Source organism: Canis lupus, chromosome 37, assembly GCF_011100685.1.
Source record: "Canis lupus familiaris isolate Mischka breed German Shepherd chromosome 37, alternate assembly UU_Cfam_GSD_1.0, whole genome shotgun sequence".
In the NCBI taxonomy this organism is placed as follows: domain Eukaryota; kingdom Metazoa; phylum Chordata; class Mammalia; order Carnivora; family Canidae; genus Canis; species Canis lupus.
Window position 1 is genome coordinate 451,523 of NC_049258.1, and position 26,489 is coordinate 478,011.

The 26,489-nt window shown below is 37.0% G+C and overlaps 1 protein-coding gene across 13 annotated transcripts in view; it reads left to right on the forward strand.

The window, feature by feature from the left end:
* PMS1 (PMS1 homolog 1, mismatch repair system component) overlaps positions 1-26,489 on the forward strand; it is a 107,318-nt gene that overhangs the window by 48,496 nt on the left and 32,333 nt on the right. For 12 of the 13 annotated variants that reach the window (XM_038585133.1, XM_038585127.1, XM_038585129.1 and 9 more), the window contains one exon: positions 1,841-2,004. In XM_038585133.1, coding sequence (XP_038441061.1) covers positions 1,841-2,004 — 164 coding nt within the window. Of the gene's footprint in view, positions 1-1,840; positions 2,005-20,695; positions 20,768-26,489 lie in introns of those variants that run through there. The other variant, XM_038585138.1, reaches the window with a different exon arrangement.

A 26,489-nucleotide genomic window follows, 5' to 3' on the forward strand; every position in this document is an offset into this window, starting at 1 on the left:
CTTGGGAAGGTTGGATGTCAGTGCCCATATGAGAAAGAGAATAGGTGTAAGTAGCAGACTCAAGGGGGAAAATAAAGAGTTCAGGTCTGAGCATGGTTGGTTTGAGGGGGCTTCGGAACATCCAGTTTATATGTAACTTGAATGCCGTGGGTCCAGATATATACTTTAGTCCATTCTAAGATGCATGTTCTGTCACATTCTGACATCTTTGAAAACAAGTTGTGGCTTATAATTAATGCCCCCTCCCCAGATCCTTTTTGGACAGGGAGTTTTGTGTATTATTGGTAATTCATGTGTTGATTGCAGGAATAAACAATAGTTTCAGAAATAATTTCCTGCAAAACAACAAATACTGTATGAGACCTAAAAAGAGAAAATAGACATAAGTGAAAAAAGCTGGGTTACGTACAGAGGGATTGCTATCACATGCTTCAGTTGAAAATGAAGACACCAGAGGAAATTGCCATACCTGTGGGGATAAAACAAATGTCTAAGCAGTGACAGGCTGGTGTGACCAGTCCACGTGTTGCACAAGACTGTTGTTAAGGCATTGAATTGTATCATGATTTAATTGCCATGTTTTTCTTTTTCAGAGATTGATAAAAGTGTGGTGTTTCTTACAACTTTTATCTAAAGAGTCATTGGCATATAGGTAGTAGTTGAAGTTTTCAGCCTTTCTCATTTCATTCACAGTAAGAAATACATTGAAATAGCAAACTAGTTCATGCAAATCTAATCAAAGCAAAAAATTCTTGATATAGTGTATACCCTTAGAATGTGTGATGTACTCTGTTTTCTGTTCTTGTTTAGTCTATTTTAGACTTTTTTTTACTTTTTAAAAAAGTGCTAGTTGCTATACAGCAAATCAGTAATTCTCAACCAAGGGTAATTTTGCCTCCCATGAGACATTTGGCAATGTGTGGAGACATTTTTATTTATCATGACTGGGTTGAGTACTGCTGGCATCTAGTGGGTAGAAGCCAGGGATGCAGCTACATAGCCTGCAACGCACAGGACAGCCCCCTAAACAAACGCTGGTAGTGCCAAGGTTGAAAAACTTTACATGAAATTTATTTTTGATTCCTCAGTGCTTTCTCAATGCTGGCAGTACATTTATTAGAATCACATAAGGAGATTGATTTACTAAATCCAGATTAGCTGGTGACTGGTAGTTTTAAAAGTTCCTCAGTATTTGAAAAACATAAATTTATAGTACAGTCATGAGAAAATATACAGTTCTAATTTCATGTGTTGTTTTTTTTTTTTGTGTTGTTTTTTTTTTAACAAAAGCTGATTATTAAACTGATATGTAAGCAGTATAATTTTTTTACCATTATTTAACTTTTTAAATAACTTGACTAATAAAATCCTTGTGTTAGATTATCCTGTGTTTTGAATATTTGTTGTTTAGAAGATGGAATTAAACCAGGCAGTTAGATATTATTTCAGGCAATAATTTTTTTTATGGAGTAATAACGGCTACCATATTTGCCTTATACCACCTATATGTTGTATTTCAAGGTGCAGAATAAATGTCATTCCCAGGTTGTTTGAGTATCAGCAGATTTCTTAAGATACGACATTCTAGTGAGCCCATGTTTTTCTTCTGTGGTAGAAATGAGATTATTCTTGTTTAGATTACACAGAAGAGATCATACTTAGCCAGGCCAGTCCGAGTATAAATAGAAGAGTCTTGCAAAGGATCAGCCACCTTTGGGTTCCCAGGGTTGGGAGAGGACCAGCCCTCAGTGATAGGAGTTAAATACTGGTTGTATATAGATTTAAAAGATCTGTGAAGTTCTTTTCGTACCTAATATGCCTTCCTTTTATCTGCCAACAGGTACAACTGTAACTGTTTTAAAATTGTTTAAGAATCTACCTGTAAGAAAGCAGTTCTATTCAACTGCTAAAAAATGTAAAGATGAAATAAAAAAGGTCCAGGATCTCCTCATAAGCTATGGTATACTTAAACCTGAGTTAAGGATTGTGTTTATACATAACAAGGTAAGCTTTATTACGCTTCTATAAGATTTTTTAGTATGTGATGTTATAAAGGGACAATGTATTTTATATTAATCAGTTATGTAAAGTCTTCTTGCAAAAATTTGCTCACATTTGTTTAGTTTTATCTTTATTATACGAAGAGCATCTTTACTTTATCTGATATTTAAGTGAAATCTGATTGAACCTTTCATTTCTTAATTTCTAAGATCAGTGGTTCTGCCAGTAGACATTCAAGAAGTGTTTGAGTACTTCCTAAATATGAAGATGAGTAAACCATGTTCTGCTCCTTTAAGGAGTTCACAATTTAGTGACATTTTTCACCTTCCATTTTATATATATATATATATTTTAATAAATATATATATATTTATTCATTTTTAAGATTTAATTTACATATTCATGAGAGACACTAGGCACAGAGAGAAGTGGGCTCCCTGCATCACCTTCTATTATAAACTTTTTTCTTTGGAAGAGTTTTTCTTTTTTTTTTAAGGAAACTACCTCATTTCTTCTCACTTTTCAAAGTGAGGATGATTAAGAAATTCTTGTTGCTTGATGAATTTTAGTGGAAAGAAAAGTTAACATATTTTCTGATTATCTGTTTTTCATAAAATTACACGTATACACTTGAAATACTTAATTAGAGGAGAGCAGAACCACACAGCAGAAGTGTGGAACTCTGATGGGGTGTTGAGAGTTAACGCTTATTGAGGGCCTGTGCTGTACTACCTCATATCCTTGCTGCATTAAACTCCTGAAATAGGGATCCCTGGGTGGCTCAGTGGTTTAGTTCCTGCCTTTGGCCCAGGGATTGATCCTGGGGTCCCGGGATCGAGTCCCGCATCGGGCTCCCCGCATGAAGCCTGCTTCTCCCTCTGCCTGCTTTTCTCTGTGTGTGTCTCTCTCTCATGGATAAATAAATAAAACCTTAAAAAAAAAAAAAAAAAACAACTCCTGTAATGCAGCAACAAATAAGTGACATAGATGTATTAATTTGCTGTTGTCCTTTGAACTAAACTTAGAGGGGTTTAATACTTTGTGTCTCACAGCTACTGAATTATTGAGATGGGATTTGAAACTTAACATGCCTACAGAATTAGGCTCTTTACACTCTGCCCTGTTTTTCCATTTCAATGCTAGGTTACATTTATATAGTTCTGTTCCAGGTTCCAGAACACTTGTAATAGCTTTATAAGTTAGGCAGCATCCTCGATTTGTATGAGGAACCTGAAGCTCAGAGTAATCAAAGAAATTGTTGTATATTTTATGATAATTAATAGTACGGAGGTCAGAACCCTTTTTCATCCAGTTGCCTTTCTACTCTATTCTGTTTACTTGTTATTAAGATGATTCTGTGTTAAGCCAAGCTGTGGGAGAATATTTATGATCAAAATCTCTCATCGTCTTAAAAAAACAAAAAAGAAAGAAAAACATTAAGATTAGTCAGCCACCTGTTCCTGTGGCCCGAGAGCTCAACCACATGATACCTTGAGATCTCTTCCAGCTGTACCATGCGGTGATTCCTCAGGATGTTGATGGACGGAGGCTCGTCCTGTAGTATAAATAACCCCATGACCTCTTGATCCAGAGGACACTTAGCAATTAAAAGGTAAATGTGCCCAAGTTAAAAAAAGATCAAGGACAGAAGAGTCAGTGATCAGGAAGGGAAAACATGTGGAAAAAGGTAAAATATGAAGATAGGAACTATATATTTTTAAAAGAACAACAACTATAAAGAGAAAGGTTTTGAGTATGAGAAAATAGAATAGAACAAGATTTCTGCTTCATGTAATGGAAGTGAGTATTTAAAATCAAATTCATATTTTCTGAGTTTTGGATAAGTTTATGTAGATTTTTCCCAACCACTATAAGATCATCAGTGTAGGAATTATCTTTTGAGAATGGAAAGTAGTATTTTCTAAAATGCTGCATTTTATTATTTTTGGAGGACAGCACATCTGAACTGATATTGAACAAACACAAGTCCCTTGATAGCCTTCAGTAATTTCAAATGCAATTCAAACCCTGGAGTATGTCGAGAGTATTATACCATGAAAGTAATGTATGATTATAAAAAATTTTATAGTAAAATTAAGTATTAGCTATTGTTATACAAGGAAATCAAGGACTAAATTAGAATAAGCAATCTGTCTTCCAGGTTTTTTTCTCTTAGCACAAATTATTGTTCCATGCTTTTATTTCTTGCTAGTACTGTTGTGCCTCAAATGTTGAAATATATTGTTAAACCTCCCAAAATAGCAATGGCACATGTCATAAATCTCTTTGAACATTGAGTCCTGCTCCGCTCTTGGCCTTTTTCTTTTGAACATGTTTATCATTCTTTATGTGTTTTTCTGAAGAATTTTTTGCCTTTGCCTAAAATTTAAACATGACTATATTGACATCTTTTTTTGGAATTTTTTTTCTTCTTTAGAAAAAAACAATCATATTGCACATAATATGAGAAGTACTATTGCTATTTTGACATCTTGGATTAGATAGTGTTCCTTCTTTTTATGAAGGTTTAACCTGCCAAGACATTCTTTGAATACTGATAATGTTGATGTTCTTGCCAGTATGGTTATGTTAGAAAGAGGTATTTTTCTTCTTTCATCACCATGTTCCTTGAAAGCATATTGAATAATGAGACAGCCAAAGGGAAATAATTTACAAGTGGATTCAGTGACTTTATTTAAAGTAGATATTTGGAGAAATTGCTAGAGCCATTCCTTAAAAAGCACTATAGTCTTCAGCTTTCGTTATAATAACTGAATTCCTGTGAGGTCCTGCTGTGTATATTTTCACTTATAAAGTAGTTATTTCCTAAAATTAAAAGTTTTTCTCAATGTGATAATATGTGAAACTAATTTAGTATTCTAGCTCTTTGATATGTGCATGGATAGTTTGGTAGACAACTAGTTCAGAACATAATGTTAAATTGTGATTTCAAATAGGGGATACTTTCATACTTCATACTTTCTGAGTTTTGTGAATATTTTCTTCTGCCGAAAATACTATCTGTGGTTTAAAATATAGTTTTGAATTGAATTTTATCTTGATAATTAGAGGCCCACTGTATTGCAAAAGCTGACTTGAATTATCACTGATACAAGGTTTTAACTGTTACGAGAGAAGTAATTTAAGGAATGACTTTCCACCTACCTATTCCACCTCCTTGTTAGAATCAGTTTATTTTTGAGGTCTGGAAGAATGACGACAATGCTTTCAAAAGTTGAGTATCTGGCAACAATCAATCTGGGAAGAGGCAGGCTCTTAGCAGGGGACAGAAACCCAGTAAAGTAGCTGTGGAGATTTGGTAGTGAGTGTAGTGACTTCCTCTCTTGATGTACTTCTCTAGCTGTCTAGGAGAGAAACTCTGGGGTAGTGCCTGAAGATTTGGGAGGAAGTGTGTGACCAAGAATAATTGAAAAAAAGTGGGGAACACATTTATTAAATTATAAACTGACTATAAAAACATAGTAGCCTATAATCTGTATCCCCAACATTCATGATATTCTCTTTGTTCATTTTATTCTTTTTTTGCATCTTTTGGCCTTTTTTATATCGTTAAATGTCTCAGTTTTGTTTCAGCTGTACCATATGAGGAATCAAGAGAAAGTCCACAGTTGGACCAGCATTAAAGGGTGACCCCCCCACCCCGCCCTCATGTCCCAAGCAAGGTTATGGAGGCAGTATAGTCAACAAGAAATTCCAGTTCAGGATTGTGGTTCAGATGCCCTTTCCTTATGAAAAAATTATTTTTCTACTTCCAACCTTGAAAGTTCGGATGGGTTTTGTTTTATTTTGGTTTTTTAATTAACAACAGTGGAGCTCTATTCAAATATAGTTTTAAGCTTAGCTTGAAGCTATCAATCTTGATTGGTTGGTTGGTTAGGGTTTTGTGGGGTTTTTTTGTTTTTGCTCCTTGAAAATTCATGATATCTACATTTTTAAGATGTTTCTCATATTCTGTTATATTCATTTTTTCACTTTTCACCTAATTTCTGTGAACTATTATACAGAAAAGATGAGACACAGATGTCACATTTTACTATAATTTATTTATGATTCTGTTGTTTAGCCATTCTATTGAAGGGTCTCTGTATTTGTCCCCTTCCCCAGCAAGACATAGTTATAACATTGTTTGCATGTTTCTATTATGTCAGTTTTGTTTGTTACAGTGATTTGCATCCTGTCTCCCCTTCTCAGTAGACTTTTGTGGGAGGTAGAGCTGCATATTCATATTCCCCTTAATACTCAGTGCATAGTGCAGAGTAAAATACTAATGAAATAGGTGGTGCTAAAATAAAAATCACATAAATTTATAATTTTGAACACTCTGGCCTTTTAGACCTTTCTCATATTATATAAAATGAATTACTTTGAGGATTCATCCTTTTGGATTCTCACGTGTCCTCTTTTTACAGAGTATATTCTCCCTTGTACAGATATATACTATTCTCGTCTGTTTCTTTTTCCTGGCGAGTAAGTTATCGATATGTCTTCATTAGAACTAGTCCGGAAATATATAAAGACTGCGTGGATGGGACAGTGGGGACAAAGGTTGACAGGAACCTGGTCTTTAAGAGCCATCAATTTATGTTGTTGCTATTACCTTAGTTAAATGGAACTATGTGTAATTCCTTTACGGATCTTCTAACCAAATACATCTTATATATTTACTATTTATCCCAATTTATTTCCCTAATACAGTAGACTTCTCTTCTGATTAAGATCCATAGAACTCTGCACAAACCTAGCTGTTTTTGAGCTTAGGCCTGTAGAAGTTGATACCTAAGGCCCTTTTTCAATAAATTCTTTTTTTTTTTTTTTAAGATTTAAAAAAAAATTTTTTTATTGGAGTTCTGTCTGCCAACATATAACACCCAGTGCTCATCCCACCCAGTCCCCCCCAAGTGCCTGTCACCCAGTCATCCCATCCCCCAGCCTACCTCCCCTTCCACTACCCCCTTGTTCATTTCCCAGAGTTAGGAGTCCCTCATGCCTTGTCTCCCTCTCTGATATTTCCCACTCATTTTCTCTCCTTTCCCCTTTATTCTCTTTCACTATTTCTTATATTCCCCATATCAGTGAAACCATATAATGTTTGTCCTTCTCCGATTGACTTATTTCACTCAGCATAATCCCCTCCCGGTCCATCCATGTCAAAGCAAATGGTGGGTATTCATCCATCTAATGGCTAAGTAATATTCCACTGTATACATAGACCACATCTTTATCCATTCATCTTTTGATGGACATTGAGGCTCCTTCCACAGTTTGGCTATTGTGGACATTGTTGCTAGAAACATCGGGGTGCAGGTGTCCTGCTATTTCACTGCAGGGTAAATCCCCAGCAGAGCAATTGCTGGGTCGTAGGGTAGATCTACTTTTGACTCTTTGAAGAGTCTCCACGCAGTTTTCCAGAGTGGCTGCACCAGTTCACATTCCCACCAACAGTGCAGGAGGGTTCCCCTTTCTCCACATCCTCTCTGACATTTGGTGTTTCCTGTCTTGTTAATTTTCCCCATTCTCACTGGTGTAAGGTGGGATCTCATTGTGGTTTTGATTTGTATTTCCCTGATGGCCAGTGATGCGGAGCATTTTCTCATGTGCTTGTTGGCCATGTCTAGGTCTTCCTCTGAGATTTCTGTTCTGTCTTGTGCCCATTTCATGATTGGCTTGGTTGTTTCTTTGCTGTTGAGTTTGATAAGTTCTTTATAGATCTTGGATACTAGCCCTTTATCTGGTATGTCATTTGCAAATATCTTCTCCCATTCTGTAGGTTGTCTTGTAGTTTTGTTGACTGTTTCTTTTGCTGTGCAGAAGCTTTTTATCTTGATGAGGTCCCAATAGTTCATTTTTGCTTTAGTTTCCTTTGCCTTCATAGATGTATCTTGAAAGAAGTTGCTGTGACCAAGTTCAAAAAGGGTGTTACCTGTGTTTTCCTCTACGATTTTGATGGACTCTTGTCTCACATTTAGATCTTTCATCCAGTTTGAGTTTATCTTTGTGTCTGGTGTCAGAAAATGGTCTAGTTTCATTCTTCTGCATGTGGATGTCCAATTTTCCCAGCACCATTTATTGAAGGGACTGTCCTTTTTCCAGTGGATAGTCTTTCCTGCTTCGTCGAATATTAGTTGACCATAGAGTTGAGGGTCCATTTCTGGATTCGCTATTCTGTTCCATTGATCTATGTGTCTGTTTTTGTACCAGGACCACACTGTCTTGATGACCACAGCTTTTGTAGTACAACCTGAAATCTGGCATTGTGATGCCCTGAGCTATGGTTTTCTTAATATTCCCCTGGCTATTCGGGGTCTTTTCTGATTCCACACAAATCTTGAAATGATTTGTTCCAACTCTCTGAAGAAAGTCCATGGTATTATGATAGGGATTGCATTTAAATATGTAAATTGCCCTGGGTAGCATTGACATTTTCACAATATTAATTCTTCTAATCCATGAGCCTGGAATATTTTTCCATCTCTTTGTGTCTTCCTCAATTTCTTTCAGAAGTGTTCTGTAGTTTTTAGGATATAGATCCTTTACCTCTTTGGTTAGATTTATTCCTAAGTATCTTACGCTTTTGGGTGCAATTGTAAATGGGATTGACTCCTTAATTTCTCTTTCTTCAGTCTCATTGTTAGTGTACAGAAGTGCCACTGATTTCTGGGCATTGACTTTGTATCCTGCCACACTGCCAAATTGCTGTATGAGTTCTAGCAATCTTGAGATAGAGTCTTTTGGGTTTTCTACATATAGTATCATGTCATCTGCGAAGAGGGAGAGTTTGACTTCTTCTTTGCCTATTTGAATGCCTTTTATTTATTTTTGTTGCCTGATTGCTGAAGCTAGGACTTCTAGTACTACGTTGAATAGCAGTGGTGAGAGTGGACATCCCTGTCTTGTTCCTGATCTTAGAGGAAAGGCTCCCAGTGCTTCCCCATTGAGAATGATATTTGCTGTGGGCTTTTCATAGATCGCTTTTAAGATGCTGAGGAATGTTCCCTCTATCCCTACACTGTGAAGAGTTTTGATCAGGAATGGATGCTGTATTTTGTCAAATGCTTTCTCTGCATCTCTTGAGAGGATCATATGGTTCTTGTTTTTTCTCTTGTTGATATGACCTATCATGTTGATTGTTTTATGAGTGTTGAACCAGCCTTGCATCCCGGGGATAAATCCCACTGGGTCATGGTGAATAATCTTAATGTATGGTTGGATCCTCTTGGCTAGTATCTTGTTGAGAATTTTTGCATCTGTGTTCATCAGGGATATTGGTCTAGAATTCTCCTTTTTGGTGGGGTCTTTGGTTTTGGAATTAAGATGATGCTGGCCTCAAAGAGCAAGTTTGGAAGTATTCCATCTCTTTATATCTTTCAGAACAGCTTAGGTAGAATAGGTATTATTTCTTCTTTAAATGTTTGATAGAATTCCCCTGGGAAGCCATTTGGCCCTGGACTTTTATGTCTTGGGAGGTTTTTGATGACTGCTTCAATTTCCTCCCTGGTAATTGGCCTGTTCAGGTTTTCTACTTCTTCCTGTTCCAGTTTTGGTAGTTTGTGGTTTTCCAGAAATGCATCCATTTCTTCTAGATTGCCTAATTTGTTGTTGACATATAGCTGCTCATAATATGTTTTTAAAATTGTTTGTATTTCCTTGGTATTGTTTGTGATCTCTATTCTTTCATTGATGATTTTATTAATTTGAGTCTTTTTTCTTTTTAAGAAGGCTGGCTAGGGGTTTATCTATCTTATTAATTCTTTCCAAGAACCCACTCCTGGTTTTGTTGATGTGTTCTGCAGTTCTTCTGGTCTCTATTTCATTGAGTTACGCTTGAATCTTTATTATCTTTCTTGTTCTGCTTGATGTAGGTTTTACTTGCTGATCTTTCTCCAGTTCCTTTAGGTGTAAGGTTAGCCTTTGTATTTGTTTTTTTCCAATTTTTGAGGGAGGCTTGTATTGTGATGTTTTTCCCTCTTAGGACTGCTTTTATTGTATCCCAAAGATTTTGAACCGTTGTATCTTCATTTTCATTAGTTTTCATGAATCTTAATTCTTCTCTAATTTCCTGGTTGACCCATTCATCTTTTCGTAGGATGCTCTTTAACGTCCACGTATTTGAGTTTCTTCCAAATTTCTTCTTGTGATTGAGTTCAAGTTTCAAAGCATTATGGTCTGAAAATATGCAGCAGACAATCCCAATCTTTTGGTATCATTTCAGACCTGATTTGTTACCCAATATGTGGTCTATTCTGGAGAAAGTACCACGTGCACTTGAGAAGAATGTGTATTCAGTTGCATTCGGATGCAAAGTTCTGTATATATCTGTGAAATACATCTGATCCAGTGTATCATTTAAGGCCCTTCTTTCTTTGGTGATGTTGTGCTTAGAAGAGCTGTCATTTGCAAAAAGTGCCGTGTGGAAGTCTCCCAGTATTAGTGTATTATTATCTAATAGGTCTTTACTTTGGTTATTAATTGATTGATATACATACTTGGTAGCTCCCACATTAGGGGCATAAATATTCATGATTGTTAGGCCTTTTGTTGGATAGCCCCTTTAAGTATGATATAGTGTCCCTCTTCATCTCTTACTACAGTCTTTGGGATAAACTTTTATTTATCTGATACGAGGATTGCTACCCCAGCTTTCTTTTGAAGACCATTTTTTTTTTATTTATTCATGATAGACAGAGAGACAGAGAGAGAGAGAGAGAGAGGCAGAGACACAGGCAGAGGGAGAAGCAAGCTCCATGCTGGGAGCCCGACGCGGGACTCTATCCCGGGACTCCAGGATCGCGCCCTGTGCCAAAGGCAAGCGCCAAACCACCGAGCCACTCAGGGATCCCCTTTTGAAGACCATTTGAATGGTAAATGGTTCTCCATCCTTTCATTTTCAGGCTGGAGGTGTCCTTAGCTCCAAACTGAGTCACTTGCAGACAGCATGTAGATGGGTCTTGCTTTTTTATCCAGTCTGAAACCCTGCGCCTTTGATGGGATCATTTAGCCCATTCACGTTAAGAGTAACTATTGAAAGATAGAAATTTAGTGTCATCATAATACCTATTCAGTCCCTGTTTTTGTGGATTATTTCTTTGCACTTCCTCTTTTACAGAGTTCCCCTTAATATTTTTTGCAGAGCTGGTTTGGTGGTCACAGATTCTTTCAGTTTCTGCCTATCTTGGAAGCTCTTTATCTTTCCTTCTAGTCTTTTTGTTTTTTTTAAAGATTATTTATTTATTTATTTATTCATGAGAGATACAGGCAGAGGGACAAGCAGACTCCATGCAGGGAGCCCATCGCACAACTCGATCTGTGTCTCCAGGATCAGGCCCAGGACTGAAGGCAGCGCTAAACTGCTGAGCCACCCGGGCTGCCCTCTCTCCTATTCTGAATGAGAGCCTTGCTGGATAGAGTATTCTTGGCTGCATGTTCTTCTCATTTAGGACCCTGAATATATCCTGCCAGCCCTTTCTGGCCTGCCAGGTCTCTGTGGAGAGGTCTGCTGTTAATCTGATATTTCTCCCCATATAAGTTAAGAATCTCTTGTCTCTTGTTGCTTTAAGGATTTTCTCTTTATCTTTGGAATTTTCAAGTTTCACTATTAAATGTCAAGGTGTTGAATGGTTCTTACTCATTTGGGGAGGAGACCTCTCTATCTCCTGGATCTGAGTGCCTCTTTCCCTCCCCCAGATTAGGGAAGTTAAGTTCTCAGCTATGATTTGTTCTAATATGCTTTCTGGCCCTCTGTTCTCTCGGCATTTTCTGGAACCCCAATTATACGTAGATTCTTCCTTCTGAGCCTGTCATTTATTTCCTTTAGCCTTTCCAGATGATCTCTTAATTGTTTTTCTCTTTTTTACTCAGCTTCCTTCCTTGCCATCAACTTGTCTTCTGTGTTGCTCTCTCTTTCTTCTACCTCATTAACCCTCATTGTTAGGAACTCCAGTTTGGATTGCATCTCATTTATTTTTAATTTCGGCCTGATTAAATCTAAATCTGCAGTGACAAAGTCTCTAGAGTCCTTTATGCTTTTTTCCAAAGCCACCAGTAGCTTTATAATTTCAGTAGCTTCTAAAGCTTTCTGACATCAAATTGTAATCCATATTTTGTAACTCAGGGGCAGAGAGTAGTTTCTGGTTCTTTTCTGGTGAGTTCTTCCTTCTACTCATTTTGTTCAGTGCATAGTGGCTGTATGAGCAGGCTAAGTCCCAAATTTCAACCACAACCAAAGTAAATTTCACCCTAGATGATTCTGCCGAGGTTGGAGGCCAGAAAAGATTAGAACAAAATAAAACAAAAGGACCACTAAAGTGAAAAAAAAAAATTAAAACAAAGCAGTAAAAAATAAAAGACCAAAAAGCCCAAAGAAAGAAAAATAAAAAAAAAAAAGGAAGAGAAAAAACACTTAGTAAAGAGGAGAAAGAAAAAGAAAGGGGAGGGCGGAATGTGAAATGGTGGTGGTGAAGAAGCTGTATGGAGGGAGAATGTAGTCTACCTGAGGGATCCTAGAGGCTGATTGTCTTGGTTCTGAGTGTATTAAGTTCTGTATGCTAGAAGATGCTCAGTCCCAAATTTATATAAACCAGCAATACTTGTAGAAAGCCCCACCATTGACCACCTCTTCTCTTTACAGCGTCTGGCTGTTCTCTCTTTAAATCTCAGATCGAATTCATAGGTGTTCAGGATGATTGAAAGTTATACAGGTAAGCTGGGGGGACCAGGTGAGTTGAGGACCTCTACTCTCCCACCATCTTGCCCACCTCTCCCATCTTGCCCCACCCTCTCAAGATTTTATTTTTAAAATTATCTGTACACACAACATGGGGCTTGAACCCCAAGATGAAGAGCCATATGTTCTACTGAGTTAGCCAGGTGCCCTTAAAAATCTTTGATTTTTCAGGATGTCTACATATATCTTGAGCATTTCCATTACTTTCTTACAGAATTGAAGTTTCACATTTCTGTCACTTAGAAGTTCTAAAAAAGTAATTCATATTTCAAATCACAAAATAATAAGAATTTATACCTCCTAGATTCCTAGATCTTCACATCTGGAAGAGACCACTGAAAACTTTTTTTATTCTGTCCCAGATCTTTTAGCAAGTAGAGTATTTTTATTTCGGTCCTTTCCATTTTATCTTCATGTGACCCCAAGGATTTGAGTGGATTGCCCAATAACTTAAATGTTTAATGTAGCATAAGATGAGCTAAAGTTCAAATCTCTTAGACTTTCTGCAACATTCATTCTCCTTTGCTATATAGCTTTTCCACAATACTAGATGCAGAGCTTGGAGTAGGTGCTATGGAGTAATTACATGATGGCCTATGGAATAATTATGGGAGGGGAGCTTACATATAAGCTGTGAAATGATATAAGTGAAGAAGATGTGAAAGTATGTGAATATTTAAATAAATGAAAAGAATAATGAGAACTTTTTAAATAATTAAATGATATTGATAAATACTATGAAAAGTAAGAGAAGGGAAAGATTACTTCAGGCTAGAATAGTCAAGGAAGACTGTTCATCCATCAGTGGATGTGTTTTGATCTGTATCTTTGTGTGGATGTTTAACAAGTGTCTTGGCTGGAGGAGGCTGGACTGAGGCTGATGCTGGGATAGATCAGTGTGTGGAAATACATTTCACCCCCATAAATCAAAGTCCTCTCTTGCTCTGGACAGGTAAAACATTGCTTTACCTGTTACAAAATGTTTAGAGAACCTGCCTAAGGCCTAAGAGCTTCATGGAAATAAACTTATATCCTCTTTATAGTTGCAATTTAATTCTGTACTAAATATAGGTGGGAAGGCAGGAGAAGTTCGGCAAAATCTCTGAAAAAAATCCCTATGAGTGAAGGAAAGTATCTAATATGTAGAAGGTAAAACTTCTCCTTAGGTTTTTATTGATTAAGAGTCAGATGACAGCTCAGAGCAATGGCATATAGATGTCCATTGGAATTTTCCATTAGGGAATCTTTGCTCTGAGAACAAGACCATCCCTCTCTCCTCCATGCTTTTTTTTTTTTTTTTTCTGGTGTCAGATGGGATTCCCAGAACTCTCAATCCTGGCAAGACCCCTCTAGCCTTTCCCCTGAAAGTCTGAGTCTTGTGATTGCAAAGTGCTTTGGGACTACCAGCCCTCTTCTCATCATGGTTTTTTTTTTTTTTTCTCGTGTTTGTCAATCATCTCAACAAGCCTGAGTCTTCACAACTCATCTATTACCTCCCTGGTCTGTCTTTTTCTACAAATCATTGTTTTCTCTAACTGTCTCTCACATATCCCCATGTTCTGAAATGCCCCATTTCATGATTAGTCATGAGTAAAATCCCTATTTTCTTAGCCTTTTCTTTGATCTTCTTGCTCTGAAGTCTGTTTTTCTCTGAGAACACTCTATCTTCTGCAGCCCTTCCAAGTGGTGACTGATTTTTGTCATCTGTTCATCACCCCATCGTGCCTCATTCTAGCTTCTAGACCACTCCTTTTCCTCTGCAACCCAAAATCTCATTCAGATTTAAATTTCAGACCTTTAGACTCTTAGCTCACTATTACTCTGGTGATTTCAGTATCCACATAGTCCTTCCTAGTTTCTCAAATCTTTTATCTTTTCTCCAGTGATTTTTTTTTCCTCCACCTACCTCAGCCATTAATTCCAGTGGCTATACCATAGATCTTGTCATTGCCAAAAATTGTACTTCCTCCATAATTCCAGTGTTAAGTATTTCACTCTCTGATCCTCACCCTCTGTCTCTATAGCTTACTCCCTTCCAACAGTCCAGACTCTACTGGACCTTTGATCTATTGATCTGTCTTTTACCTGTTTCTTATCTGTGATGTTCACAGTTCTCTTCTTAAATTATAAGGGTGATAATTATCAATTGTTTTTCTCTCACTGAACTGTACATGTTTGACTAACCAAATCCTGGTTAAAGCCATCTTTTTGTCTTCTTGGTGCCTGAACCAAGCTGAGTGTGCTGGAAGAAAACAAATTCATCCTGAGTAGTGTCACTATAAATTCATGATCACTACTCTCAGTGCTGCCTGGTAGTCATACTGTGTTTCTCCACTGCATTTTCTTTCCTGGTCACCTACTTCAGAATGTAATGTGCATGCAGATCACCTGGGATCTTGTTAATATGAAGATTCTTATTTAGTAGGTTAGGGGGAGCCTGAAATTCTACATTTCCAACAAGTCTCCGAGTGATGTGGTTGCTGCTGGTCCATTGAATGGTGAGGTTCCCAATGGCTCTTTGATCTCTTCTCTCCTCCGACAGCCCACACCTTTTCCTCTGTCTTCACTGTCATCTGATCTTGCATCCTATTTTAGTGAAAAAATTGAGGCAGTCAAAAGAGAACTACCACAATCCACCCACCTATCTGCATTTGTGCCCATACATTCAGCCTTCCCTTCCATCACTTTGGATATACTTCCCATGTTCCTAGGAAAAGCCAATTCCTTCACTTGGGCAGTACTTGTTGAAATAGTTGTCTTTATTCATTGTGTCCAGTTACTGTCCTCCCATTCCCTCTTGAACATACTTTCTCTCAGGCTTTCTCTACCACTCTCTCAAAACTGCTGTTGTCGTAGTCCCCATTGACCTCCACATTGCTAAATCCAGTGGTCACTTCTCAGTCCTTATGTTACTTAGCATTTGCCACAGTTGATTTTCCATACTTGAAACACTATTTCCCTTGGCTTCTAGGTCTACACACCTTGATTTTTTTCCTATTTCTGTTTCTCTTTCTACTAACTGTTATCAGTCCTCTAGTTCATATCCTAATTTATAAATTTATGGTGTCCTGGAATTTACTTTTTTTTAATACAGACTGAAGACAGCAAGCAATTATATATATATATATATATATATTTTCATTTTCTTAGTCTATTTATTCAGTTTACTTACTTTAGATATTGTTTATATATTGATGACTCCTAAATTTTTTAAAGATTTATTTTTATTTATTTATTTATGATAGACACGGAGAGAGAGAGAGAGGCAGAGACACAGGCAGAGGGAGAAGCAGGCTCCACGCTGGGAGCCCGATGCGGGACTCGATCCTGAGACTCCAGGATCGTGCCCTGGGCCAAAGGCAGGCACGAAACCACTGAGCCACCCAGGGATCCCCCGACTCCTAAATTTTTATCTCCTTTCTAAAACTCTCCCCTGAACTCCAAACTCAGATCACCACCCAGAACGCCTCTGGGTATTTTAGTAATAATAGACTCCTTATATTTAACATGTCAGAAACTGAGCTCTATATCTCCTCTCCTGGAATTTTTCCACATCCCTTCCCATCAATACATGAGAACTCTGTTTTTTCAGTTAATAAACCAAAGCCTTAGGATTATCCTTGATTACTGATTCTCTATCACTTTGATTCAAGAGTAAATTCTGTAGATCTACTTCTAAATATATGTAAAATCTGACTAGATTCCACTATGTCTACGACTACCACTGTGGTCCATCATCTCTCATTTGGGTTTTTGTAATAGTATCCTAATTGGATCTCCCCATTTCCTTCCTTGTTGTCTTTAGTCTATTTCCAGCCCAACAGCTAGAGTGATCTTGTAAAAATGTAAGTCAGATCACGCAACTCTGACTAAACTCTTTAGTGAGTTTCCATCTGGGTAACATCAAAGCCTTTATAAATGGCCTATGAATTCTATATCAGGGTCAGTAAACTTATTTTTTTTAATTTTTTATTTATTTATGATAGTCACACAGAGAGAGAGAGAGAGGCAGAGACATAGGCAGAGGGAGAAGCAGGCTCCATGCACCGGGAGCCCGACGTGGGACTCGATCCCGGGTCTCCAGGATCGCGCCCTGGGGCCAAAGGCAGGCGCTAAACCGCTGCACCACCCAGGGATCCCAACTTATTTTTTTATAAAAAGCCATATAGTAAATGTTTTGGAGTTGGTGGGCTATACAGTCTTTTACACCTATTCAGTTATGCTATTGTCACATGAAAGCAGCCATAGACAGTAAAACTTCAAAAAAAAAATTTAAGACAGTAGGCTGGATTCAGCCCTTTGGACTGTAGTATGCTTACCCCTGTTGTAGATGATCTGACCCATCACTGATGTCTGATCTCATTTATTTCTTTCCTCTTACTCACTTTGCTTTAGCTGAACTAGCCTCCTTGTTGTTCCTTGACCTTGGCAGTCATACTGTCAACTCAGGACCTTTATATTTATAGTTTCTTTGCCTGGAACATTTTTCTGTGTATCAAGCTTAATCTCATCTTTTATAAGTTCTCAGACTTTCTTTAGTCACCCTAAAATTGCAACCATTTCTTTTGCTGTCTCCCCATTTTCCTGCTCTATTTTTCTTATTAAAACTCATCACCATCTGATATGCTTTATGATGTACTTAATCTGGATTTACTGTCTCTAGAATACAATTTCCATGAGGGGAAAGGTGTTTTACTATTGTTTCACGTCTGTATTCCTGGAGCCTACAGTAGTCTTTCCTATAGGTGATCAAAAAATTTGTGGTACATGAGTGTAATCAAGGGTTCAGAACATGGAAGAAAGGAGAGCTCTATCACATCGGTAGTACTAGTGCATTTTAGGTTGTGAATAATAGGTATTTAAGCACTTAAGATATTGGCAGATGTGGTCACTAAAGATTAAAGACAGCAGCTGGAACAGGGGTGGCAAGATAGCAAGTATCAGCTCTTAGACCCGAGACGCTTCCTTTTCCTTCTGGGTACTCCTAGAAAGCTCAGAAGAGGGAAGGCTGACTTTGGTCACTAGGCAAAGGTGAGTGTTACTTATTCAGTGGAGTAAACACAACCTGTAAAAGTGATCTCACCCAGGCACCCCCCTGCCCCCCACTGTGGGTGAGTCATAGGGGTATTCTATTACAGTATTTCCTAATAGATTATAGAATTTGTTAATGTGGATAAATAGATCAGGATCATTCTAGGTAGAGAAATAGTGTGAACATAGAAGGTAGGAAGGAGTAGGTAAGTGCAGAGCACAGCTGGAGGCAATTAAGTCAATTTAGGTGAATCAGGAGTAGAGGAAGATAGTGAAAAATAATTTGAGATTAGATTATAAAGGGTCTCGAATGCTAAGCTGAATCATTTTTGTTTTCCTTTTTCCATAGAAAATTAGAAGTAGAGGGGTTCCTGGGTGGTTCAGTCAGTTAAGCATCTGCCTTCGACTCAGGTCATGATTCTGGGATGGAGCCCCATATGGAGCCCGACTGGGGCTCCCTGCATGGCAGGGAGCGTGCCTCTCCCTCTTCCTCTGCTCCTCCCCCTGCTTGTGCTCTCTTGCTCGCTCTCTCTTTCTCTCTCTCAAATAAATATTCTTTAAAAAAAAAAAAAAAGGAAAATTGAGAGTAGAGAAGTGACTTGATCAAGTAAACTAACAATTAGTTTGGGAGTAGTGTGCACAGAAGAATTCTAGGAGAGCTTTTAAGCTATAACAAAAGTCCAGGTACTGAATCAGGATAAATACATTGGACACAGGAAGCAGAGTGTGTCTATGAGGAAGAATCAATGAAACTGGTTGACTGCGTGGAAAATGAATAGAAAAGATTTGAGGGGGCAGCCCTGGTGGTTCAGCGGTTTAGCGCCGCCTTCAGCCCAGAGCATGATCCTGGAGACCCGTGATCGAGTCCCATGTCGGGCTCCCTGCATGGAGCCTGCTTCTCCCTCTGCCTATGTCTCTGTCTCTCTGTCTCTCTGTCTCTCTGTCTCTCTCTGAATAAATAAATAAAATCTTTAAAAAAAAAAAAGATTTGAGGATATCTGATTAATTTACAGGCTGTTGGGAAAATGGTAAGACAACATCCCTTTTTTTTATCCCTGGATGAGTGTATCTGACTTTCACTTTTAACATCTATTTACCTTCATGTGTAATACTCTGACATAATTTTGATTTCACTCTAAAAAAAACTAATATAATATAATTGAACCAGAATTGAAGTTTTAAAGTGAAGTTATTGTTACCTCATCCACAGAGGTTTTGTTAACCAGTCAATGAAGAAAGAAAAGCTAATAAGTTTTAGGCTGGTTATTAATTGTAAGCCTTAAGACTTACTGCTTGTTTTCTAAAAGGAGGCACAAAATTAGAAAAATATTATTATTGGGACATTTATCCTAATATAATAGGATCCATGGGAAGAGAAGACCATCAGGAAATACCAGGAAGCCAGCTGATGGGAGTGTTGGAAGCTCAGAATCTGTAGATTTGGTCTTCTCTTCTCTTCTCTTCTCTTCTCTTCTCTTCTCTTCTCTTCTCTTCTCTTCTCTTCTCTTCTTTTCTTTTCTTTTCTTTTCTTTTCTTTTCTTTTCTTCTTTCTCTTTCTAAACATTATTTTGTTAAGAACACTTAACCTGAGAGCTGTCCTCTTAATGTTTTGGGTGTACAATGCAGTATTGTTGACTAGAGGTACAGTGTTGTACAGCAGATCTCTAGAAAGAACTTCTTAAATTGTTCTTAACTGAAATTTGATGCCCATTCAGTAGTACCTTCTTATTTCCTCCTCGCCAGAGCACCCTCCCCCATAACTACCATTACAATTCTTGATTCTATGAATTTAACTGTTTTAAGTACCTCATATAAATGGACTCCTGTAGTATTTGTCTTTCTGTGACTGGCTTATTTCAACTGGCATAGTATCTTCAAGATTTATCCATGTTGCTCATACATTGTAGAATTTCCTTCTTTTTTAAGGCTGAATCATATTCTATCAGATGGATCAATGGGTAAAGAAAATACAGTATATACATCAGTGGACATTTAAGTTGTTCCCACATCTTGGCTATAGTGCTGCAGCGAACCCGAGAGTGCTAATATTAATATCTTTCAGACCTTGCTTTCAGCTCCTTTGAATAAATACTCTGGCATGAGATTGGATTGCTAGATCATGTGGTAGTTCTATTTTTAATATTTTGAGGTACATTCATACTATTTCCATAATATTTGCATTCCCATAAATAGTATACAAGGGTTCCAGTTTCTCTACATCTTTCCCAATGTTTGTCTTTTTTTTTTTTTTTGATAATAGCCATTCTTACAAGTGTGAGGTGGTATTCTCAGTGTGGTTTTGATATGCATTCACCTGATGATTAGTGAGATTGAGCAATGTTTCATATATCTGTTGGCCATTTGTATTTTCTTCTTTGGAGAAATGTCTGTCAAGTTCTTAGCCATATTTTAGTTCTGTTATTAGTGTTTTAAATACTGAGTTGTTGGGACACCTGGGTGGCTCAGCAGTTAAGCGTCTGCCTTTAGCTCAGGTTGTGATCCCAGGGTTCCAGGATCGAGTCCCGCATTGGATTCCCTGCATGGAGCCTGCTTCTCCCTCTGCCTGTCTCTCTCTCTCTCTCTCTCTCTCTCTCTCTCTCTGTGTGTGTGCGTGTCTCTCATGAATAAATAAAATCTTTAAATAAATACATACTTACATACATACATACTGAGTTGTAGGAATGCCTTATATACTTTGCAATGGATCATCAGATACATGGTTTGCACATATTTTCTACCATTTCATTCGTTGCCTTTTCATCTGTTGAGATAGCTTCCTTAGCTGTGAGGAAGGATTTTTAGTGCTGATGTAGTCCCTCTTGTCTATTTTTCTTATGTTGCTTGTGCAAAAATTTTGGTGTGTTATCAAAGAAATAGGCAAGATTGGTGTCAATGACGCTTTTCTCCCATCTTCTCTTTTAGGAGTTTTACAGCTTTAGATCTTATATATAAATCTTTCATCCATTTTAAATTGATTTCTGTGTATGATGTAAGGTAAGGGTCCAGTTTCATTCTTTTGTATATGGATATTGTTTTCCCAACACTTATTAAAGAGGCTCTCCTTTACCCATTGTGTATTCTTGATGCCCTTGTCAGACATTAGTTGACCATATATGTGTGGATTTATTTCTGTACTCTCTAGTCTTTTCCATTATCCTTTGTATTTGTCTTTATGCCAATACCATACTATTTGCTTACTGTAGCTTTGTAATATATTTTGAAACTTTGTAATATATTTTGAAAACCAGTTTTGTTCTTTATCTCTGGATTGATTTGGCTCTTTTGTGGCTCCATGAATTTTAGTGTTTTTCTTTCTGTAAAGAATGTCATTATGATTTTTGGTAGGAATTATATTGAATTTGTAGATTGCTTTGGGTAGTATGGACATTTTAACAATATTAAATCTCCTTTTTTTAATATTAAATCTTCTGATCCATAAACATAGGATGCCTTCCCATTTGTCATCTTTAATTTATTTCATCAGTGTTCTGTAGTTTTCAATGTACAATTCTTTCACCTCTTTAGTTAAATTTATTGCCAAGTATTTTATTTTATTTTATTTTTTGGTGTTCTTGTAAATGGAACTGTTTTTCTAATTGTTTTTCTCAGCTCATTGTTAGTGTATAGACACAGCTGTTTTTTGTATGTTGATTTTTTTTTCAAAAGATCTTATTTATTTATTCATGAGAGGCAGACACACAGGCAGAGGGAGAAGCAGGCTCCATGCAGGGAGACCCATGTGGGACTCTATCCCAGGCCCCTAGGGGTCACCCCCTGGGCTGAAGGCAGGTGCTAAACTGTTGAGCCATCCAGGGATCCCCTTGTATGTTGATTTTTGTGTCCTACAATCTTACTGAATTTCTAAGCTCTAACAGTTTTTGGATGGAGTCCTCAGGGTTTTCCTCATTTATAGGATCATGTCATCTGCAAACAGGGACAATTTTGCATCTTCCTTTCTGATTTGGATACCTTTTATTTCTTTCTCTTGCCTAATTCCTTTAGCTAGAACTTTCAGTTTTGTGATGAATGGAAGTGGCAAGAATAGGTGTCCATGTCTTACTCTTGATCTTAAAGAAAATGCTTTTCAGTTGAGCATGATGGTTATAATGGAGTTTTAATAGATGACTTTTATTATGTGGTGTTACTTTCCTTCTATTCCTTTATTGTTTTTTAATCATGAAAAGTGTTGAATTTTGTCAAATGCTTTTTCTGCACCTTTTGAGACAATCATGTGATTTTTATCCTTTATTTTGTTAATATAGTATATTCCCTTAATTGAAATCCATATGTTGAACTGCCCTTGCACCCTAGAGATGAATCCCATTAGTGTGTGATTTGTTTAATAGTTGTTGGATTCCGTTTCTAGTGTTCTGTTGAGGATTTTTGTATCTGTATTCATCAGGGATATTGGCCTGTACTTTTCTTTCTTCACAGTGTTCTTGTCTAGCTTTGGTATCAGGGTAATGCTGGAATCGTAAAATGAGTTTTGAAGCATTTCTTCTTTCAGTTTTTTTGGAAGAGTTGGGGAAGGATTTGTGTTAAGTCTTAATTAAATGTTTAGTAGAATTCCCCAGTGAAGCCATCTGGTCCTAGGCTTTCTTAGTTGAAAGGTTTTTGATTATTGATTCAATCTCTATACTAGTTGTAACAATCTGTTCAGACTTACTCTTTCTTCATGATAGAGGTTTGGTAGGTTGTATGTTTCTAGGAGTTGAGCCCTCTCAGTTATCCTGTTTGTTGGCTTGTAATTGTTCATATAGTCTCTCATGATTTTTTTTTCCCTGTGGTATTAGTTGAAATATCACATCATTTCTAATTTAATTTGGGTCTTTTTTTTCTTATTCTAGCCAAAAATTTGCCAATTTTGTTTCTCTTCAAAAAACCAAGTCTTAGTTTTTTTTTTTCTGTTGTTTTTATGTTTTCTGTTTTATTTTGCTCTGCTCTAATCTTTATTTCCTTCCTTCTGCTAGCTTTAGCCTTAGTTTGTTGTTTTTCTAGCCCTTTGAGGTATATGTTAGGTTGTTTATTTGACATCTTTTTAAATGTAGGCATTATTGTTATGGATAAACTGTACTGCTTATACTGTATCCTGTAAGTTTTGGTATGTTGTGTTTTTGTTTACTTTAGGTATTTTCTAATATTCTTTTTGTTTCAAGACAAAAACACTGTCTCAGGGTTGTTCAAGAGTGTGTTATTTAATTTCTCCATACTATGAATTTTTTCCACTTTTCTTCATACTGATTTCTAGTTTCTTTCCACTATGGTTAGAAAAATTCTTTGGTATGTTTCAGTCTGCTTAAATTGAAGACTTGTTTTGTCTTAACACTTGGTCTATCCTGGAAAAGGATCTGTATGAGTTTGAAAAGAATATGTATTCTGCTGCTGTTGGGTGGATTGTTCTGTACATGCCTGTCCATCTGTAGTGTTGTTCAAGTCCTCTATTTCCTTATTGATTGATCTTCAGTCTGGATTTTCTATCCATTATTTCTCTGAAAAGAGAACTAGAGAACCATGTGGAGGGTGGAGTTGCATTTCAGGAGAGATGGTTGAGGTAGCTTCATTTAGAAGTATGAACAAATTTGGAAAAGAAAAATCTCATGAAAAACAAAACTAATAGGTAAAGTGATCTTCTTCAGTGGGAGAACAAAGAGGAAGAGCCAAAATGAGATAGTGCTATAAAGCAGTAGCAGCTTGATTTGCACATAACCTTTTCTGTAAAGTTAAGTATGGGTGGAAGTAATGATTGCTTCAGGGTTCTAAGATGAAAGAGCTTATCAGAAGGGCCAGCCTGAAGGGTTTTCTTTTTTTTTTTCTTTTTTTTTTTTTCTGAAGGGTTTTCTGTAAACAATATTGAGAAGTATGGATATTCTGGAGGCAGTTATTAAATGCATCTTGGGTTCAAAAAGATTTTCAGTGGAGGAAGCCTTAGAAATTAGTTTTTGAGAAAGACTAGTTGGGCAGAGGCATTCAAAAGCCATGCAAGATCAAAGAGTCCTCAGAGGTCAGAGAAAGCCAGTATTTAAAAATAGAAAATGAGGCTGGATAGGTGCTTGGGTCTAGATTCTAAAGGACCTTGTTGTATACCTTATATGCGAGTGTGGACTTCTTGCCATGTGGCCAAAGGACATAAGTAGTTTCTTGTTGGAGGAGGTAATCAAGAGTGTATGACCTCCTGTTGACCCTTGAGCTGGACCCTGAACAATCAGTAGCTCCTCAGTGGGCCCCTCCCATTCCACCTTCCCCCAATGCCTGCCTTGCCTACCATACCCATAATGGGAGCTATTCCAAGGACATAGCCTTGAGAGAGTAAAGTGTTGTTGAGACCATACGGACATTGTATGAGACAACCCAGCTAAGGCTTTATACAGACGTTTTAAATTCGGGAGGGTAGGTGCATAGATCTACGTGTCTTGCAGCCACCCAAAACCAGCCTCATGAGTCCCCTTGCTTATTAAAACCATTACCTACCAATCTGGGGTGGGCTACCTCTGTCTTTGGGGTCTCTTCCTGCCTTCTGCCTACAGGGGCCGGTTTCATGTTATACTGAAGAAGCTCCTAAGGAGGTTGTGAACGAACACTTAGGAAACTAAAATAAGATAATTCTCATTGCAGTTGGAGGATGGGCCAAATTATGTTTAGTGATTATATAAGAGAGGTAGCTGGTTCAGTACTCAAGGCAGTTGCAAAGCATGGAGAAAGAGGGTCTAGCAAGAAAAACATTTCTGATAAGATTAATCCAATCTTGGAAATAATCTTACTTGTTTTAAAGACCACAAGGAGTAATCTACAATCTCCTTTTGAAAGTTTGATAAAAATTAACTTTATGTTTTTAAGTTTTTATTTAAGTTTTAAAATAAACCCTACCTTTATGGGGTTCAAAAACCAAAAAGTATGAAAAGATACAGTGAAAAAATTACTCTCATTTTTGTCTCTTATCTGCCTACCTCCTGTAAGCCTCCCTGCCTGTTGGTGAAATTACTGTTACTAATTTCTTTATAATCTTCAGGAAAACTAGTTTTGTATACTCTATTTCAAAAACTGAATATAAAATAAGAGATACTTGAGCTGAGTAAAAGTAGGGATAAGAGATTAAAATCAGAATTGTGCTGAATAAATTTTACCAAGATAGATCCTTTTTAAAAGTCTGAATCTCGGGATCCCTGGGTGGTGCAGCGGTTTGGCGCCTGCCTTTGGCCCGGGGCGCGATCTTGGAGACCCAGGATCGAATCCCACGTCGGGCTCCCAGCATGGAGCTTGCTTCTCCCTCTGCCTGTGTCTCTGCCTCTCTGTCTCTCTGTGTGACTATCATGAATAAATAAATAAAATTAAAAAAAAAAAAAGTCCGAATCTGCTTAGCAAGAATCAAATCATATGAATGCTTATGATGTTAATAGAATGTGATATTCTTTTAACAATAGTAATGATGATATTGTAATGGAAGTAGTGAAAGCTTTTTTAAAGAAATTCAGATGTGAACTTACTAGTATATCTGTGCATATAATTTGTATGAAAGTTTGCACTCTAGGCCAATATATATACTTTTTTATTACATATTCTAGAAGGAGTCACCTTTGCTCAGGCAGTCTTAGTAGCATTGCACTTTTTAATTAATTGTGCATCATCTTGTGCGACCTCCTCTTTCCTGCTATCACAAATCGCCTTCACGATTGAGGTTTACTAATTTAATACTGAGTATTGTCATCTAATCATTTCCTTCAAATAGTATATGTCAATGAAATAGGAAGAGTGGCAAGATATATTTGGCTAATGTCAATCAATTACTTGATGTGCATGTAATAATATATTTTTTATTGAGGTGTTTTTGCACTGTCATCATACTGACTATCATCATACTGACTAGAGTCAGATTCTTACTTGGCACATTCAGATGCTCCAACTTTGTGTGACCTAGATAGAAAACATATGGGAGTATGTGTGTGTATTTTTAGCACATGTTAAGCTTTTCAGCCTTGGAGCAAAATATATGCAAAACTTTAGGAAGTGGAAAGAAAATATCTGTTTTAGAAAATAATATAGAATTGATGGAGAAAGCAAACTAGAAACTATTTGCTGAAGTAATAAATACAGTATTTAAAAATTAAGTTTCTTAAAATAAAGATCCTTAATTTCCACTTTTTAAAAATTTTTAATCCACTGTTTTAATAATGGGTTCTGTTTTTGAAAATGAACTTTAATTACCTAAGCAATAGCAAGGATTTAACTTGTTGGCAGACCTCTGTAATCATTTATTGCTGTCCCAACTGCAGCTGATTTAGAAAATGCTCCTAAATTAGTCCCTCAATCTGATGCAGTAATTGCCTACTGTGAAATAATGTTCTAAAACCACGAGCAGTATTTATTTAAAAATGAAATTTCACATTTAATGATTCTCATGTTTGACAGCTTTTTTAGAACCCATTTCTTCAAGTGATCTTTTTATATTTCTGTGCACTAGCTACCCAAGAGGTCAGGCAGTGAAATAACATCTTTGCAGCAGCTAAGATTTATATCTTTAGGCGTTACCTGAGGCAACACTCTAATCTAAAATGTTTACATTAGAACTATCACAGGCTTTGTATCTGTATTCAAGTGTAGGAAATTTTGGAATTTTAAAATGTTAGTTTTCTTGAAATATTTTCTTGACTACTTTAAATATATTTACATGTATGTATTAGAGATGTAGCATAGCTGTAAAGAGATAAACTTTTCATGAATA